Here is an 18,716-nt window from a genome sequence, read left to right as displayed (position 1 = left end):
CAGATAAATTATTGGATTCTGATTGGTTGTTTCTGCTTCACCTCTGAATCTGTGCCTCTCTATATAAGCCGAACAGGACTCAGCTGGGTACCTGCTCGACCGTCTTCTGTGGCTGACATTAAACATGTTCTGCATGCTGTGGGTTATTTTTCCCACTCTGGCCGTTGTGGTGCAGGGTGGTGTGTCCTCCGGGAGCGCTGAGGCGCTTCTCAAAAACAATGGAGGGGGTGCTGCAGCCGCTGGGAATGTTGCCAATCCTGGGGTTCAAAATGGAGTTCCGCTGGCTGGTGAGGCCATCATGGCACGCTTAGTCCAACTCGGTGGGTCACTTTTTATCCAGCCAGTTGGAAATCCCGGTCAACCACCATTGCAGCAGCTTATTCCCATTTCAGCTCTCCAGCAGGGTGGGGCTTTTCTTGTGGGACAGGGCGGCGGAGCAAATGGGAATCTGCAGATCGCTCAACAAGCTGGAAGTGTGCCAGTGATGCTGTTTCCTGTGGCGCCCCAGAATAACGCCGGAACGGGCCCTCAGCCTCCCATGCAGATTCCTGGCCAAGTGCAGCTGTTCTCAGTGGCTGGGCCCAGCAACCAGCAGCAGCAGCAGCAGCAACTGGGCGTTGCTGCTGGCGGCGGTGGTGCGCAGGCGAGAGGAAGACTGAGGTTTCTGCGTTCGGTGGCAGCTCGTCTCAGGGGGACGCAGCCTCCTATAACGAAAGCTGACGTTGATGAAGAGGAGGAAGAATGCTCCGGGATGGACACAGAGGAGAAACAGCAGTAATGAGACCATGCTGTTCTCATGATTTATTCAATCTTCATACAACACAGATCTGTCGCATTGACAGCATTCAGAGATTTGCCTCATAAAATAATTGCTATTGTAACAAATGGTCAATAAAATGATTAAAAACTAAAGTTCTCAGACTTTGCCGACTGTTTTATTTATATTTCATGTGGCTCTAAAAGTATATCCATGTAAATAAAACTTTAAAGAACATACACCACCATTATGATGCAAACAGCCAAAGATTGCCGTTATTTATTTGTCAGAGTTGAGTAAATATAGACACAAACTCCTATTTCCAGTATATTCCCAGGCTGAAACCTGCTCATTTGGCTTGCATGAAAACATGCCACAACATTCACATCATTGCTCAGCGCAGAAACTTTGTGTTGTTAATTAAAGACCAGACGGGTTGAACACAACCAATCCAATCTCCTACATGAGAGAAATGATCATATTCAAGTTGGGAAATACCATTTTTCACAATGTAAAAATCCAAGTAAGAAAATATTCTTCACCAGGAACACAACCGCAGTGTGTGATTAAATGTCCAGACCAGACTCCCCACATGGTGTTTATGTGTGTTACTGTGGGCTGCGCAGTCAGCAGCAAAGAAACCATTCCCAGACAGCCTCCGTGTGAGAAAAAAAAAAGCACTGGCTATGCACAGGAAATGCATCAATGTCTATAAGTATGTTGAGATGAACAGCAGATGTAAAGCTTCATACGGTCTGATCCTGGTGACATGAATGTGAAGCTGTTGGCAAGATTGGCATTTAAATAATGAATTCATCTCAAAGCTTATAATGGAGAAATTAAATTGCATGAATCTTTTTCATCTTAAGTGAATATGAATTAGGTAATTACAAACAAAATCCCTAATCTTAAATTTTATTTGATATTTTAAATACATTGTTTCTTAATATTTTTCAAATGAAAACCCTGAAACGCATGGCATTTCTTCTTACCAGAGAAAGGCCAGGCCATTTTGTCAGTAGATTCTCCCACCTGACTTTTGGATCTCTGCAACTGCTCCAGACAGAGTGACCACGAGCCTTCGCAGTTGTGTCATCCTCCTTCCATTTTGTTTGTTGATGGGTTGAGTAATTAATTCTCGCTCAAATTTTCAATGCTTGGGATCTAGTTTTTTAACCCAACTCAACGTTAATCTTATCATCAACTTCTCCCTGAAGTGTCTGCTCTGTCTCTTGATCTTCATGATGTTTTTGTTCTCTAAAATTATCTAACAAACTCCTCAGGCCAACACAGAACAGCTACAGTAAGACTGAGATTAAATTACACACAGGTGGACTCTAGCTGATTTATGAAGGTATTTAGTTTCTCCTGGTTTTATTTACTGGTATTAAATTAAAGGGGGATGAAAACAAATTGGTCTCCCAGCACCTTCCCCCAAACAAAAAACATTTATTTCTATTTCTCAATTTTGCATTACCTCTAAAGTCACAAAAAGTACATTGAAGTTTGTGGTTACAGCATGACAAAAAGAAAAAGGTTCAAGAGATATAAATGATTTGGCAATAAACTGTAAGTAGACATTTAAATTAGTTTTTCATGGTTAGATACAAAACAATTATGATGTCATATGTTTTTCTTCAATAACCACAATCCACAACATTTAATTAAAGGGATCTTACTGGTTTGTAAGTCAGTGGCTTCCACCAACCTCTAAAGCTCCATGTGAGACACCAAAACCCTCTGTCATCTCTCTGTGGTCGTTCACCTGCTTGGAGAACAATTGTTACCAAGGTAAAATCTTAAAAAAAAATAGTAACTTGTGACTTTTACCCTTCCTTAAAGCTTCATAATGAAGATGTCATTTCACAACTTCCCATGACACGCAGGTGACAAATACAAAGTACAAAAACACACGTTTTCTTCTCTCTAATTGGTTCATAATAATCTTTGGGACACATAAAAAGGAGTTCTCACAGCAGAAAGATACAGTTGTCCTCCAATATTTGGAGCAAGAGTGCTTTTTGCAGATTTCAAGGTGCTAAAATGAAGCTTTTTCTCTTCACTGTGTTTGTGGCAGCAGTCACCTCCAGTGTAAGTGTAGTTTGTCTGCATCTTTCTGTTTAGTTTGGGTGACTTTCTGTTGCACAGTCATGTAATATCTTGTCTTCTCATTCTCTGCAGGTCAGCGGGGGCAAGGTGAGAAACAATCATGAATGTAGGCATAATTTGTGACTTATCAGGAGGCCGAAGACAACTGGAAAAAAATAATCTAATGTTTTCTGCAGACCGCGAGACTGTTGGCAGCCATGAATGCTGGGATGCTTAATGGGATGATGGGAGGTGGTTTGAACCCCCCTCTGATGGCTGGTGGTGGAGTTGGTTTAATTGGGCAGCCCCAGTTAGCTCAGGTTAGTCCACAGGCTCATCTCTTGTTACTCTAATATGAAGATATGTGACAAATTGAACATCTTTCTTCTCACAGATTGTTCCTGGACTCCCTGCCTTTGCTCTTCGAGCTCCAGTTCCTAACATGTTCCCTGCAGCAGTCAATCCGGTTAGCAGTCTCAACAATGACACAAAACTTCCCCTTTGCTGTTTCAGACTTTTAAAGCTCATATTTTGTCTGTCTTGTTCAGTACCAGTTCCCAGTGATGGGTATTCCTCAAATGGCCCAAATGAATCCTCCTCAGCAACTTCAAATGGTAATTACTCACTTCTCTCTGAAGATCAGATATTATTACTTTAGGATTAAATTCCTAGAATTGTGAGGACTTTCTGTTTTGTTTTAGGGAATGGCTGGTGGTGTCATGCAGCAGCCGCCTGCCTATCAGGCTCCTTTTCAGGCTCCTTTCCAGGCTCCTTTCCAGGCTCCTTTTCAAGCTCCTTTTCAGGCTCCTTTTCAAGCTCCTGCTCAGCCTCCTGCTCAGCCTCCTGCTCAGCCTCTGGTTCAGCCTGATCCACTCCGAAGATTCAGGGTAAGAAGTGGAGAATGTGCATAAGTAGTACTCGGAGTGTCTGTGAGATGTACTTATTTCATGGGTTTAAATGTTTCTCTGCAGCGTCAGACTGTGAAATCTGAAAATGCAGGAAAGTCTTCTGTGGACACACAGGTATAACATTGAATTTCATCTGATTTTTCCTGAGTTGTGAGCCCATTCATGCATGTTTATTAAGTTTTCCATTGTTTCCTACATATGCCTACAGATTCCACGTCCCACTGAGTCCACAACAGTTTCTCCTTGTAACAATAAGGATGCTAATTAAGTTCATGTTGGTAATATGTCAAAATCCTACACCATGGCACAAAGAGACGTCTCATGTTGTCTTACTCTATGTGTCTTCATGATTTGAATCAAAAACAAAATCAATCAGTTTTTGTACCTTTGTTTCCAATAAAGAAATTATGTTGAAATCAGCATGCAGTTCATCACTTGGCTTCATTTATGAGTTATTAGTTGTTGGTCATTGCTGCCATCTAAAGGGCAAAATCATTTTAATGTAAATAAAACAAAACTCAAAGAACTTATCATTCTGAAATAGCTACAAGATTTATAAAAGGGTATAATATCAGGACATGACAATGAAGAGTAGAATTTTATTGATAACCAATTAAAATACTTCTATGTTGTGCTTACATACATTTTCAAGAGTGTTTGTTTGGCATGTGGCCAAAGGGATGCAAAAGTATTCACATCCCTTTTCACATTGGGTCATGTTACACAAACTTCAAAACATTTTGTTGGTATTTTATGTGCCTGACCAACACAATGTACCACATAACAGTAAATTAAAAAGAATCACATGAATCTGGAATATTTGGTGTCCATCCTCCATAACTGCTGGACTTATTATTTAATTACACACAAATTTACATATTGATATTGATTAGGTGACATGAAGGCAGCTGGTTGGATTTTATTTAGGCATACTGAAGTAAAGGGAATAGAAAAAAGTATGCTATACATCTCATATTTATTTGTAAAAAAAAAAAGAACATTCATTCTTTTTTTCTTCTATTTTGCAATTTGATGTTACTTACATGAAATTCCAATAAAATAAATTGAGTATTAACTGTATTGTGACAAAATGTAAAAGACACGGAGTTAGAATACGTTTGCAAAGCAATAAAGGTTGTCAGTGACAATTTACAAGCTTACAAGCAACATTATTAGGTTTTAACTTCAACATGTAGGTTTTATAACTGGTTGGTTGTAAAAAAAAAAGTACAAAAAAACTGGATAGTTTAGAAATGCTTAGCCTATTCCACTGAAATATCTGTATTGATTCAGCTACCTCTACCTGTCTTCAACAAACTTTAGGACTTCCAGCAGCCCAAAAAGTGAGAATAGCTTGATATGTTACAGTTTAGATGGGCCTTTTTGAATAAAGGTCCAAAATGGAAACTAAAAATGCATTACACACAAGGGATTTAAAAACAATTGAACTTTAAATTTAAAAGTTCAATGTGAATTTAAAAGAATCTGAAGCTGCATTTTTTTTAAAACATAAACCAACAGGGCAAGTCATAAATAAAACTGAGGTGAGATACAGCATGAAAGATAGCTAAGAGAGTGTTTCAAAAAGAACTACAAATAAATGCTATACAGTTTGATATGCAATGAGGGAAAGTTATGGTAGTTATAAAACTGGGACATGGTCTGAGAACCGAAAAAAACTCCAAACTGAAATAAACCAGAACACAGAACAAATTGAAAAAAAATCTATGGATTTACAATATGAAATAAAATCAATCAAATAGAAAACTGAAATGCTCCTAGGGAAATCCAGAGACTGGCAGAAAGCCTTTTTACTGAAGGCTGATTGAAACCATTATTTAAAGAACTGTGAAAAAGTGTACTTTTGCAACTTTTGCACTATGCCACGGCCTCAAAATGAAGTTTGTGGTTGTAACAATGTGTGAAAGTCACACATGTTTGGTTTAGTGCATAATCTGAAGTGGAAAGAAAATTGATTGGGTTTCAATCAAAGTGTGAGTCAACACACAAATTGAACTGTGCATTACAGAACTACAATTACAGCTGTAAGTCTTTTCTCTAACAGCTTTAAACATCTAAAGACTGAACTTTTAGACCATTATTATTTGCAAAGGAAAGCATCTGTGAACTTTCATTTTCATGTCTTCCTAAAAGTCCTCAATTGGATTTACGTCCAGATTTTAACTGGGTCATTCTAACAAGGATAAAGCAGGTATAGCAGGTAAATCTGCAGACAGGATCTACTGTAACAGAATTAACTGTGATCTTTTAGACATCAGGATCTATCCACCTGGCACGAATGATTTTTCAAATGTCTGATCATGAGCTCTCTGCTCCCTTTTTTCTTCCTTTTTTCTCATGACATGCAAAAAATTGTGTTCCTCCTAATGCACTTAATTAGATGCTACCAGTGTTAACACATGCATGTAATCACGAAGAGAATGAGTGTCTTGAGTAAGTTTGTCGAAGATATGAAAAAGTGTCAACGAGGTGCAAAAAACTAAGACAGTCTGCAGATTCTGTCATCTCTGCAGGTAGAAAGTACACACAGTCAGAGATTATGAATCTCTGCGGAGTTATGAACAACTCCACACAGGGCATGTCATGGTGCTCAGAGACATGACTTACATTTAATGACAGACTTAGCAGTTCTATGTTGTAAGTGTCTGAGTCTGTTGTCATGAGAAATGTCTGTCATTCTGACCACATATTGTCGGGATGAGTTGCTAGTGGACTATTAAAACTCACATTCTGACAATTTAAAAGGCATCTGAACCTGAAAGAGGAGGCAGACACTGAAAGGGAGAGAAGAGAAGAGCAACGGTAAGATGAGCTTGACGCCCTGAGATTTTGAAGATGTTTGAGGCGACTGGTATTTTATGAACCTTTAACAAAACGTGCATGTTTCGACTCACTGCAGGACATGATGAAGCTGCAAAGTGCCCTTCTGGTAATCTGCCTTCTTAGGTCAAGCCTTGCTCTGCCAGTGAGTTTCAATTAGATCCAACATTATTACACAAGAACAAAGTATGTTATTTCAACATTAGATTAAATATTCTGCACGTCTTCTTGAAGGTTCAGATTGGAATTATTGCAAGCAACAGCAATGAGGTAAATCACATTTAAATATCTGCATTTGTTGTTATGCAATAAATGAAATAAGTTGATCTAATTTCACCATTTTGTTGATCAGATCCTGAGACTGAATGGATTGACTCTTGCAGCTCTTGGACAAACACAGGTGCTTAAAAAGCTGCTAAAACATTTCCGTTTTCCTGTTCTCTACATTTAAAACAATGGATTAAAATGTGCTTTTACTTTCTCCAGGGCTCAATATTACCCCAGTATGTTCTGCAGCAGCAAACCCCAGAAGTCTTGCTCACCCCACAGGTGTTGAATTTGAACCCCCAACTGGCAGGTCCTTTTGGTCCCCAGGGGCCACAGCTGCTGCTTCCCAACCAAGGCAACCAGCTAACACCCATGCTTGTCCCTAACGGGCAGCAAGACCAGCTTGGACCAGCACAAGACCCCAACAATCCCAACGGTCCTCAGCAAGCCCAGAACCCGGTCCAGGTAACAGACCAACAACTTAAGGATCACGCAATTAGATTGTTTCACCAATGCACATTACGCAAGGATCTCCACACTGATAAGAGTTTATTTTTTTATTTCAATGTTTCTTGCAGATGTATCCACAGTTTCAGTATCCATCTTTTGGATTCCCACAGCTTCACAGACAGCAGGTTTTTATTTACACAACCTGACCCATTTGTAAGCATCATGTTAATTAAAATTTAGATGATTAATTATTATTATTATTTTTTAGGGCTACTCTTACTTTATACCCCGGTATGGCTATGCCCAGCAGAGGAACCCTGCAGTTCTGCCCAACAATGGACAGCAAAAACTGGAAAGAACCACACAAAGACCACAACTCCCACTGCAGGTAATTTTTTTAAAGAAAATACCTTCCAATATATATATATATTTGTATATTTGTGAATAGATAAATAGTCCAAGATTGGGGAATTAACTCCTACACTATTTATGATCGTTGGACTCTACTGGTGTTTTAAAAAGACATTCTTTTTTAAGCAAGCATTTTATCCTGACTGGTACATTTCCTGCTGTGAGAATTTTATGTTGTTAAGATGCACCTTAGTAAATGTCTCTTTCTTTGTATTTTTATTGCTTTTGCTGCTTTTTACTATATTTTTACTGTTGTCTGGGAAAGGTGATGTAGAAATACGTACTATTCAAATAAGATTTCTTGTAATTCAGAAGTAAATTTGTTTATGTAGCACCTTTCGCAATTGAAGAATCACAAAGTGCTTTACAGCAAGGAATAATGAAAAAGGACAACAAATCTAGGACATAAACATAGACCAAGAATGTATGGCTACGGAGCTATGATAACCTGTCTAATTATGATTCTCTTAGAAAATCATTCAGTGATCATTGTGGTTTAAATTAAACCAATGAAATCATTTTACTGTGTGTATCACTTTGAATTAAAAGCTTGAGCAATAAACTTAGATTACTCAACGCTAAGGCTTAATGATAATAACAGCTGAGTCTATTGAGTCAGAGCAGCGTGGATGTGGTAAGTGTGTTGTAATGACGTCTGGCTACTAAACCAACCAGACAGCTCATCTGTCTGCTTGGTGCACCACTGACAGTGTTGGCCACTCGCTTATACTTCTTCTAATGCATACCTGCAGTATGTATGCCCCAGTGACACTAAAGTGTGATTTTTTGTCTTTTATTTAATAAGTAGGTATTATCTATTCAGCAACATTTTATGCACTTCAGGCTTGAAACAGAAATTATGTATTTTTTGAAATAGAAATTCTAGGAAATTTTACATCTTTTCTTTATTGAGTCAACTCTGTGCTTTTTAATAATTTGCAAACTGCGTTGTGATTAGCGCATACACATTTGAAATCGGCTGATCTAACTGTAATTCACCTTCTATTTTAGCAGGGCTCTAAGATACAGACAGAAAAGGTGAAATATTTATTTTTGTTTTTTTCTGTTTTAAACAGTTGCTCTCAAAATGTATCATTCCGTAACTTTCTCTGTGGTCTTTGCCAGACATGGCCAGCAGGGCCTAAGAAAGAGTCCACCACTGTTCCCCCTGATCCCCGCGGTGATGCAACTGGTCCTGGGACTGATGAGGTTCTCTATTCACATATGCAAACTATTTGTTGAGAATTTTTTTCCCATACTTAATTACATTATTTTTTTCTTCAGGGTAATGGCAGCTTTCCCTTCCTGTTTGAGCCATAGATGTTACAAGGAAAGAAGAAACATCACTGCTGAGGGGAAAAGGCTTGGGGGAATATTTGCCACAACTTAACTGAAACTTATTCTTTGCTTTGACTACATTTTAAATAAATAAATAAATAATTTTATCAAATGAAATTGTTTTCAATTGAATGTGTATCTTCTTGATTTTGCATCTGTCTCAAATTTCAATTTTAATAATATTGCATTCAGAAATATGGCATAGTACAAAATAAATAGATAAGTAAATACAAAAATCCTGCCTACCCGTAAAAGGCGATGCTGCCACTTCATATATTTCTTAAGATTAAGTATGTTACTGACATGATCGGATTTAATCTTCTGACCCACATGCAGAAATCAACAAGTTTAATTAGGTATAGGTTTCATTTCCCTCAAACAACAAGCAACAATTTACAGGTCTACTTGATGTATCAGGGAGTGGCAGCGTCATGCGATCCGTGGCGTCTGGAATGAGAGTTGGGTTATTGGTGGCCTGTAATGAGTTGATCAGATGCAATGTAAAAAGCTTACTTTTGAATGGACTTGGTGAAGCGTGGAAGAAAGGTGCCCAGAGGTCCTGTGTGGAGATGAGGGGGAATAGTGGAGCAGGCAGGTAGGTTGGTACTTGCTGGGGAGTTTCACAGGAGGGGAAAAGGTTGAACTGATTCTTCTAGAGATCCAGTGACAAAAATCTAAAGGAAGCAAAAACAAGAACTATGAACTTCAGGTTGGTTCTCAAGAGACTGATCAAAAGCTAAAAATAGCCGACAAGAGGTGGCCAGAGTGACTACCAGTAGACGTTAATCATCCAGCGCTGAGTGAAGGCTCTGCTGCTCCTTTATCCCAAGCACTCTGATGAGGCCGATGAGCTCCACCTGTGAAGGCTGCCCAGGCTCTCCACCAAGATCCTCGCTGGAAGAGATGCGTTACTCGCACACACGCACTCAGGAACCCTGACAGTTACTAGCATTTTGTGTTGCAAATGTCACAACAATAACCTTTAGCACTTCTTCAAAAGGACATTAAAAAGCATGAAAAGTTGACATTTTGAAAGTGCAAAGTTGCGTTAGGAGATGACAAATGAACATGTTAAAATCCAACAGACAGTTAGTTCCATCTTTTCACCAAGTTACTCTAAATTAGAGTACCAGTAACTTGAATTTTCTTCCCCTTTTTTTCAATTTATTGAATTGAAGATATGCAAACAGTGGTAATTTAACGGATTTATTATGGATTATGACATTGAACAATTTTATTACACATAAGAGCTATCAAGGTGTGGATTGTGTATCTAATCCCTGATTAGACATTGCAACCTGATTACATTTTTAACAAGGGAAATTTCCAAACTTCTCTGATCCTCATACTGTATATAAGAGGAATCCAAAATTCAGCTCAGCACAACAACCTCCTGTGGGACAGTCACTCAAGTCAGAGAAGACTCTAAGGTGATTATCTGAATTTATGCTTAATTTCTTTATACAACTGAACCAATCTGTTTGCTTGATAAAGACTTTATTTATGTTCCAACAGCTGAAATCACTGCAGCCATGCTGAAGGTAGCACTTATTCTTGGATGCCTCCTGAGCCTCATTGTGGCTGAACCAGTAAGTGACAATATTGTAGAAGAACTAAGTCAGATATTCTCAAAGTTTTTTTTAATTTTTTTTTTATGCTGAGATGGTTTGACCTCTGCAAGAAACATCCATGGTTTGGAGTAGGAATAAACCCAAGTTCAATATGATAGAAAATCTGTGAAGGGATTAGATTAGAAATTAGAGTGATCAGCAAAGGAAAATTGTATAATAGAAATGTTGATCAGCAATTATAAAGAGTTTGATTTGATTTTTTTATTAAGAGGGATATGAATAATTTTTTACATTACTTTTTCTGTTGAAAAGTAAACAAAGGCAAACAAATAATTTTTTCAGATGGAGGACCAGCGATTTGCTCGCTCTAGATCGAACTCCAATGAGGTGAGAATATTTCTTGTCTCTGTAATAAACCACATATCAACAGCATCTACTGTATAACTGATGCACAGTTTTGCTAAATTTCTAACTATCTGTATGATTTTCTGACAGGTCTCAACATACAACTTGTCCACCCTGCTATCCCTGCTTGCCAAGCTTCTTGCCACCACTACCACAACTACAACAACTACAAAAGCACCTACAACAGCAGCTGCTACTACATAAAATGGAGTCTTGAACATCAGCAAATTTGTCATGTGTTGAGAAAGTTGTCATTGTTTTTCTCTCTCAATTTTCAATGATATTGGAAATCAGTTTCCAATATCATTGAAACATGGATCAAACCTGCTGTCATGTTTGGTTTTCTGCTCAATAAAGCTCAGCAAAAAAAAAAAAAGAATTATGATGACTCTTTTCTCTCATTAAAGCCTCTGTGTACATTCATGTGAAGAATCCAATTTGGTTATAAAATTTTGAACACATTTTTCTGAACCGCTTTCTTCAACTATATGTGTGTTTGATTGTGAATTGAAGGCAAATGATAAACAGATGGGTGACGTTTACTTAGTTTCATTACATATTTAATCATTTGTCATGGACTTTAGTAGTGAATGTCACATGGAGCAAAGCAGCTCTGAGTAAGACATTTTATTGAAAATAAAAACAAGTCATTGCCAGAGAGAAAAAAACTCCATTTGACCACATGAAGAATCATTTGAAGAAATGAAAGACTTCAGGAACGACATGAACTTGTGCTGTAATTAAGTGCATATGTGCAAGATTTGACTTGCACTTGTGCTGTCCCATTTATAACATTTTGAATATTATTGATACAAACATGACAGAAGTTTTCATAACACAATTCAAGCTGATTGAAGAGAAAATATCTAGATATTTTGCAATACATAAAAAAAAAAACCATGAGTGGACATCTTTGACTGTAAACTCTTCTGGGTGTTGCCTGTGATGTCAAAAGGTCTGGCATCAATTAGTTTCAACACTAAGGGATCAAGAATGAAAAAATCTTCTGCTGTAATTTTGTGGATTTATGGATTATGTAAAAAAAAGAAACATGCGGTCATGTTATCACAGCTGTCAAGGTGTGGTTTCCGTATCTAATCCCTGATTAGACATTACAACTAGGTTGCATTTTTAAAATGGAAAATTTCTCAACACCCTGATCCAGATACTCTATATAAATGGAGTCCAAACTTCAGCTCAACACAACCTTCCTGTCAAGTCATTCAAAGCAGAGAAGACTCTAAGGTGATTATATGAATTTATGCTTAGTTTCTTTATTCAACTGAACCAATCTGTTTGCTTGATAAAGACTTTATTTATGTTCCAACAGCTGAAATCACTGCAGCCATGCTGAAGGTAGCACTTATTCTTGGATGCCTCCTGAGCCTCATTATGGCTACACCAGTAAGTGATAAGCAATTTTTCTTTTAATGGACTGTAAAGAAGCTTAAATATGTAAATTTTAATTTTACTTTGCAGTGAATATTGATTCTCCTCTTGTGCATCATGACTGCAGTTTATTTTTTTGTTTCACTTACATCTCAATACATTTATTAGCACTCATTTAATTTCTAACAGAGTTTTCAAGCACCTATTGCACATGTAAGCCAGGTAATATTTTGAACCTCAATTATAAGGGCAAGCAATTTCAAGAAGCGTTTGATTGCTGTAAAATCTATTGAATAGCATAAATAATTTTTTCTGTGAAAAAGTCAACAAAAGCAGATCATTTTAGAGACAGTTTTACAGTTTTACATTGACATTTAGAAGATTCCCATTTCATTTCTTGATTGTGTTATGGTAAAGAAATTAATAGAAAAAAAGTAAAAATATTTCTTAGCAGAACTGTATTTTGTACTCCTCCAAGGGTTCTGTTCAACTAAACTCTGTTTGCTGACAATTAGATTTTAATGGAAAGGAAAGCCACCAATGGCTGCTGTATAGGTTCTGTTAAATGAGACAGGTGACATGTATGTGTATTAGCAAGTACAGAAACGTAAAACCACTAAACATGAAATAGTAAGAAGTTAATTTGGTCTACTGAAGTCAAAGCCATCTGCAGAATGACTGAGTTTCTTTGTTCTCTTCAGATGGAGCACCAGCGATTTGCTCGCTCTAACTCTGACTCAGACTCCAATGAGGTGAGAATCATTTATTTCCTCTGTTACATACCACAAAATTACAACATCTACTGCATAATTGATGTATAGTTTTGTTAAATTTCTAACTGTCTTTATGATTTTCTTACAGGTCTCAACAAACAACTTGTCCACCCTGCTATCCCTGCTTTTCAGGCTTCTTGCCACCACTACCACAACTACAACAACTACAACAACTACAAAAGCACCTACAACAACAACAGCAGCTGCTACTACTGCATAAAATGGAGTCTTGAACATCAGAAAATTTGTCATGTGTTGAGAAAGTTGTCATTGTTTTTCACTCTCAATTTTCAATGATATTGGAAATCAGTTTCCAAGATCGTTGGAAGTTTGATCACGGATCAAACTTGCTGTCATGTTTGGTTTTGTGCTCAATAAAGTTCAGCAAAAAAAGAAAAATTATGATGATTCTTTTCTATCATTAAAGCCTCTGTGTGCATTCATGTGAAGGATCCAATTAGGTTATAAAATTTCAAACACATTTTTATGAACCGCTTACTTCAAATATATGTGTTTTTTAGGTTTACTTAGTTTCATCACATTTTTAAACATCTGTCATGGACTTTAGTAGTGAATGTCACATGGAGCTAAGCATCTCCATGTGTTTAGCTCCACATGAAGCTGCTTAGCTCCATGTGGAGCACCTACAACATTAGTAAAATGTTTTACTAGTAAGACATTTTATTGTCTTTTTAGTAAGACAATAAAAGTCTTACTAATGTCTGAGTAAGACATTTTATTGAAAATAAAAACAAGTCATTGTGTAAAATAGTGTGGTCAATGAGTCACAAGGTGAACAAGAACAAACAGCACCAGCCACCAGTTTCCAGAGTCTTCTGATTAATTTTTATTTGCTTATTCACACTCTGACAACCACCTTTTCTCTCGAGCTTCCCAAAAACACTCTCTGTATAGCCAATTGGCAACACACCTGCACATGAGTGGACCAAGCCACAATTAAACAGGTAAAAAAACAACAAAAAAAACAAAGTCTAAACAGAAAAAAAATTAAATTATTAATCTAATTTACAAACTCATCTACATAATGAAATAGTCTGCAAAATAAACCCTGTAAGATAACTCAAAAAGTTACTTTAAAGAAAAACAAACAGATCAATACTCAAAGAAAACCCTCTAATTGTTAGAACCCAGCAAGGCAATCAGCAACATCATCTAGCCATTTAAGCAGGAAATATTGGGCCGGCCCCTCCCATACTCCTGCCCTGCTGCAGATCTACAAGGGACAAACAATGGTAAGTAAAAAGAAACACAAATACCATGAATATACTCTGAAACAAAATAAACAAGTTCAACCAATAGTAAATGTATCAGAAATAAGAATAAGGGACAAGTGGTGAACACAAACTGAACCACTTTGTCACACATTGCCAGAGAGAAAAAACTCAATTTGACCACATGAAGAATCATTTGAAGAAATGCTCACAACTGCAGCCTCTTATTTTGTCTAAGCTGCAACTTACTAGTGAGATTGCAGTTCTCTGAAAATCACTCCTTAGCTGAAATATGCTAACAATACAATGTCATTTCACACATTTACTAGTTTTCGTTTGTTTTTTCTTGCAACAAAAAAGCGTGGGAGGTACAGTAATTTTCATACTAGCTTGGAAAGAATTAAGAGTGATAGAAATGTTGTTTCCACACTCAGGGACAGTACACCAGAGATGACAACTGAAGGTTGAGAGACTCTGGGTAAAGGTCCACTTAAGGCACAAAATTGAAAGTCTTCAGATACAGCTTCAACTTTTGCTCTAAAGACTGTGAAAGGATGTGCCTGTGATGATCAATTCAATTTATTCCTTTAGCCATTTACTGATGGAAATTGTAGCAGCACCAATGGAGCAACTGGACAGTCATATTTCCACCCATCATGTTGGATGAACTTCTGTCCCTCTTGTGTCCTGTGCTGAGAAAATAGTCTATAACATTCAAAATTATCTTTGAACCAAAACAAAAACTGTTTTAGGAAAGATGTTATGATTTGGACCCAGGTATTAGAGAAAATAATGGTTTAATGAAGAATAAAGCACAAAATAAAGGCAGAACAGGTGAGCAGAAGGCTAAGCGCTCAGACACTGCTAGCTACTGGTAACACAGCTAGAGACAATGACATCACACAACAAACAAGAGACATGTGGATTTAAATACCCAGAGGGTTATCAGGGCAACGAGACACAGCTGGGATCAATCAAGGGACAACACAGAGACTCAACTGACCCAGAAACCAAAATAAACACGCAGAAAACTCAAAACCTCACAAAAGCGATTTCACATGTTGTTATATGTAGCATTCAGAATAAATGTGGATATTTATTTCACTGCAAACTCACACAAAACATACTTGTCAAAAATAACACAAACATTTATAAATTTAAATGAAGAAATCTACAAACCTGTGTATTGTAGCTCTGCGCCTACTCCTCTCTGTATGCCGGACGCTGAGGACCGAATATTCAGAAATGTGCTGCAGGCCGTAGGGTATGGCTGTTGCAGTGGTCATTGCAATGGGTGGGATGCCAGTAGAGATGCTGATTGATGTGTACTGTACATATGGGTGGCTGGAGGCTGAATAGTGGCAGTGGGGGTAGGGTTTAATTATTGCTGTTACATTAAATGTCTTACTAAAGTATTAAAAATGTTCAATGTGGTTTGTTGTCTCCTGGATGTCTTCAGTCCAAATAATATTTGGAGAACAGTGATATGGCTTGTTAACAGCCCCCTCAGGCATATAATAGGGTCTTTGAATTGTCTCCTGTAGCCAATCCCCAATGTCAGAGCATTAAAAGTCTCCTCTGTTCTGGCTGGTTGGCTGCAGTACTGGTGTTATTGTCTTCTGCCTTGGCTGTGTGACCGAGATCTTTTTCTCTGAGCCAATTGATTGTGTTGAGAAGGAGGAATGAGTTGTTGACATTGCAGATTGGTCCTCACCTGTTTCCAGTTGTGCAGCTGCTTTTGGAATTACTAAAGGACAAACTTGTCTGTAGATACAAAACACCTATTTGAAGAAATAACCAGTATAATTTTGTGTTTTATAAATTGTGTTTTTCATTTTTCTGTTGGTGCAGTGTGATCTTTGTAGATTGACAGGACAGCTTCTCCAGCATCTGGAAAAAAAATGTTTTGAGTTGAAATTTGAATCTTACTGGAGAGTTTGAGTCAGAGAGAAGCAGAGTGGATGAGGTGTAAATCTGGGGTAAGCATACAGCAGCAAAGCTACAAAGACAGCTCAAGATAAACTAACATCTTACAGTGGCTCATTGGAAAAGCAGAGTCAGGGAGAACTGTCTCTCCAGAACATTACATTTTATGTACCAGTAAAGTTTTAAGCAAGGGCAGCTGCCACAAAACAGGAGACTGAAAACTAAAGGATCTGCCATCCTTTAGTTTTAAAAGTGCAAAATTTTTAAAATTTTGCACTTTTAAAAATTGTGGAAACCACTAGTAAACCTGCAGTCTAAGAGCAAAGTGCTCTGTTAGGACCTATGGAACAATCAGAACTTTATTACTTTATATGTGAGAAGAATAATCTTAAATTGTATTTTGGATTTAACAGGGAGCCAGTGAAAGGAAGTCAAAACAGAATAAAAATGTATTCATAATTTGCATCATTTTAGATCAGCTGAAGGCATTTAAGTGCATTTTGTGGACTTCGTGACTGTAAAGATTTACAGTAGTCCAGCCTTGAATTTTTTTTTATTAATGGCTCTCATAAGTCAGTTTGTGAAAGCTGCTTTAAATGACTTCTGATAATTTCAGAACAAAACAAACACATTGTAGAACTTGAGAGCTGAGTCAAACGACTTTCAGGCCTAAAAATGGCTAAAGTGTAATTATTGTAATGTATATATCCATGGATGTTGATGAATATAAGTGTCTCTTAACGGGTCCAATGTCTATCTGAAGGAAATGTATCTCTGTTGGACTGTTTCCTCCATCAACATTCCCTGGAAGACTTTTGGCAGAGCTGGAATTGTACGACCAGTTTGCTTGGTGTGGGTTAAATGTCTGGAATGGTCTGTGTAAATAAGATGTGAATTGTGACAGGGGTGGACATGTGTATGTGTTGATATAAAACAGTTATTGAAAATAAAAAGTTAAAAAGAAATGGTTAAAGTAACAAAACAATGTCCACCAAAAAGGTAAAAACTAGATAAGATCCAAAAGTTGCAGAGCTCTGAATCTTTATATCTTTTTTGACATAATTTCTTTGCTAACATTACATTACAAATTCTGTTTATTCAAAAGTGTAACACTCATTTACTTACTTTTTACACTTTACCCCAGACAATTATGTTGTAATGTTTGAACATTTTTAATAAATAGAACTAAAAGCAAAGCTTGTCAATGTCTATTCAGACAATTGTTTCCCAATGTTGTTCTCCAGCTCAGATTAAGCAGAAGAAAACCCTCCAAACCTGGTTTGTGCAATATTTAATAAAGGAGTCAGCAGTATGAAGACAGAGATAAACAAGCATTAACATACTCGTCACAAAGACAAACAAACCCTTTGAGTCAATGTAACCTTAACAGATAAACCTCTTTTTCAATTTTTTTCTTCGGTCATTAATTATAATGTACATTTCTAATACCAGGGCATAAGCAAACTAAGCAGCCGCTTTGGGCCCCAGGGTCACTAAGGGGCCCCCTCAGTGGAGCTGATTTTTATTTATTTTTTTGTAATAATATCAAAAACACACAATTTCACCATGAGGTGATTTGTTTTTACAATAATGTATGTAGAAATTATTATTTTATTGATAAAAAGAAAACAAATAAATTGCTCTTAAGGGCCCCTGGTGGTCGCAGTAGGTACCGCACTCTTCTCCGGTATTATGAGCTGCCCTGCAGTGAGCATCCAAACGTCCAAAGCTCCGGTCAGAAGTTAAGTAAGCAAAACAATGTCTTTTATTTATCCTGGAGGGAGGGAGAAAGGAGATATAATAGAAAAAAAAGTCAAGATAAAGGCTTGTTTTAATGTGTAATGTAATGTGAAATATTTGTAAAGCTGCTAATAGAAAATTAGCTTGATAGTCAACAGTCAAACATTTATGCTAGCATCTTTGTGTTTGTGTGAAACTGAGTTTAAACTTTAAATGAGTTGATTCTCATGGTTGGCTCTGTATATTTCTGAGGTATTTTTGTGTTTGATCACGTTTGATAACAATAATTAAAACTTCTAAATGTTTGACATTGTCTATCAAAATGTTTTTACATCAGGCTACATGCTGCTACATCGATGAGCTGCTCTTTGCTGTAGTTGGGGATTTGTTGTTTGCTGCTGAGCATAATCATTTTGTGGCTAAAACGAACATTATTTTTTTACCTCAACCTCTAAGTTATGTGAAACTTCTGTTAAAATCATGTGAAGGCTCAGAATCAGTCCAGTACCGGTACTGGTCCACATTCCAGGGGAGAAATACTCACCTGGTATAAATTACATTTTTAGCTATTGGAGTAACGCTTAAGAGAAATTTATTTAATCAAAGACTGTTATGAATAT

The 18,716-nt window shown here is 37.2% G+C and overlaps 3 protein-coding genes and 1 long non-coding RNA gene across 6 annotated transcripts; all 4 read left to right on the top strand.

Moving 5' to 3' along the window:
* The first annotated feature begins 2,757 nt into the window (after nt 1-2,757).
* LOC102233160 (non-classical arabinogalactan protein 31-like) lies at nt 2,758-4,172 on the top strand. Its single transcript, XM_005807156.2, has 8 exons — nt 2,758-2,848; nt 2,939-2,953; nt 3,043-3,165; nt 3,240-3,311; nt 3,394-3,459; nt 3,547-3,732; nt 3,817-3,867; nt 3,962-4,172. Exons 1-8 carry the CDS (start codon nt 2,801-2,803, stop codon nt 4,019-4,021), a joined length of 621 nt encoding a protein of 206 aa, XP_005807213.1. The 5' UTR covers nt 2,758-2,800; the 3' UTR covers nt 4,022-4,172.
* A 2,339-nt stretch (nt 4,173-6,511) lies between these two features.
* LOC102233423 lies at nt 6,512-9,177 on the top strand. 3 transcript variants are annotated; one of them, XM_023334437.1, is made up of 10 exons: nt 6,512-6,576; nt 6,674-6,739; nt 6,829-6,864; nt 6,947-6,994; nt 7,081-7,326; nt 7,440-7,496; nt 7,580-7,699; nt 8,737-8,760; nt 8,848-8,931; nt 9,007-9,177. In XM_023334437.1, the coding sequence occupies exons 2-10, from the start codon at nt 6,677-6,679 to the stop codon at nt 9,040-9,042; spliced, it is 714 nt and encodes a 237-aa protein (XP_023190205.1). In that variant the 5' UTR covers nt 6,512-6,576; nt 6,674-6,676; the 3' UTR covers nt 9,043-9,177. The 3 variants fall into 3 exon arrangements, with proteins under 3 accessions (XP_023190205.1, XP_005807214.1, XP_023190206.1); XM_005807157.2 differs by having other exon boundaries at nt 8,734-8,760; XM_023334438.1 differs by lacking the exon at nt 8,737-8,760.
* A 1,257-nt stretch (nt 9,178-10,434) lies between these two features.
* LOC102233678 lies at nt 10,435-11,412 on the top strand. Its single transcript, XR_312784.2, has 4 exons — nt 10,435-10,490; nt 10,576-10,649; nt 10,974-11,018; nt 11,127-11,412. It is a non-coding gene; the product is annotated as an uncharacterized LOC102233678 (long non-coding RNA).
* A 778-nt stretch (nt 11,413-12,190) lies between these two features.
* Nucleotides 12,191-13,579, top strand: LOC102233861 (ELMO domain-containing protein C-like). Its single transcript, XM_005807158.2, has 4 exons — nt 12,191-12,281; nt 12,367-12,440; nt 13,127-13,177; nt 13,287-13,579. The coding sequence occupies exons 2-4, from the start codon at nt 12,384-12,386 to the stop codon at nt 13,416-13,418; spliced, it is 240 nt and encodes a 79-aa protein (XP_005807215.1). The 5' UTR covers nt 12,191-12,281; nt 12,367-12,383; the 3' UTR covers nt 13,419-13,579.
* Nucleotides 13,580-18,716: the final 5,137 nt, after the last annotated feature.

The sequence above is a fragment of the Xiphophorus maculatus genome, chromosome 5, assembly GCF_002775205.1.
Source record: "Xiphophorus maculatus strain JP 163 A chromosome 5, X_maculatus-5.0-male, whole genome shotgun sequence".
In the NCBI taxonomy this organism is placed as follows: domain Eukaryota; kingdom Metazoa; phylum Chordata; class Actinopteri; order Cyprinodontiformes; family Poeciliidae; genus Xiphophorus; species Xiphophorus maculatus.
Note: the sequence above shows the minus strand (reverse complement) of the source record. Positions and strands in the feature narration are given on the sequence as shown.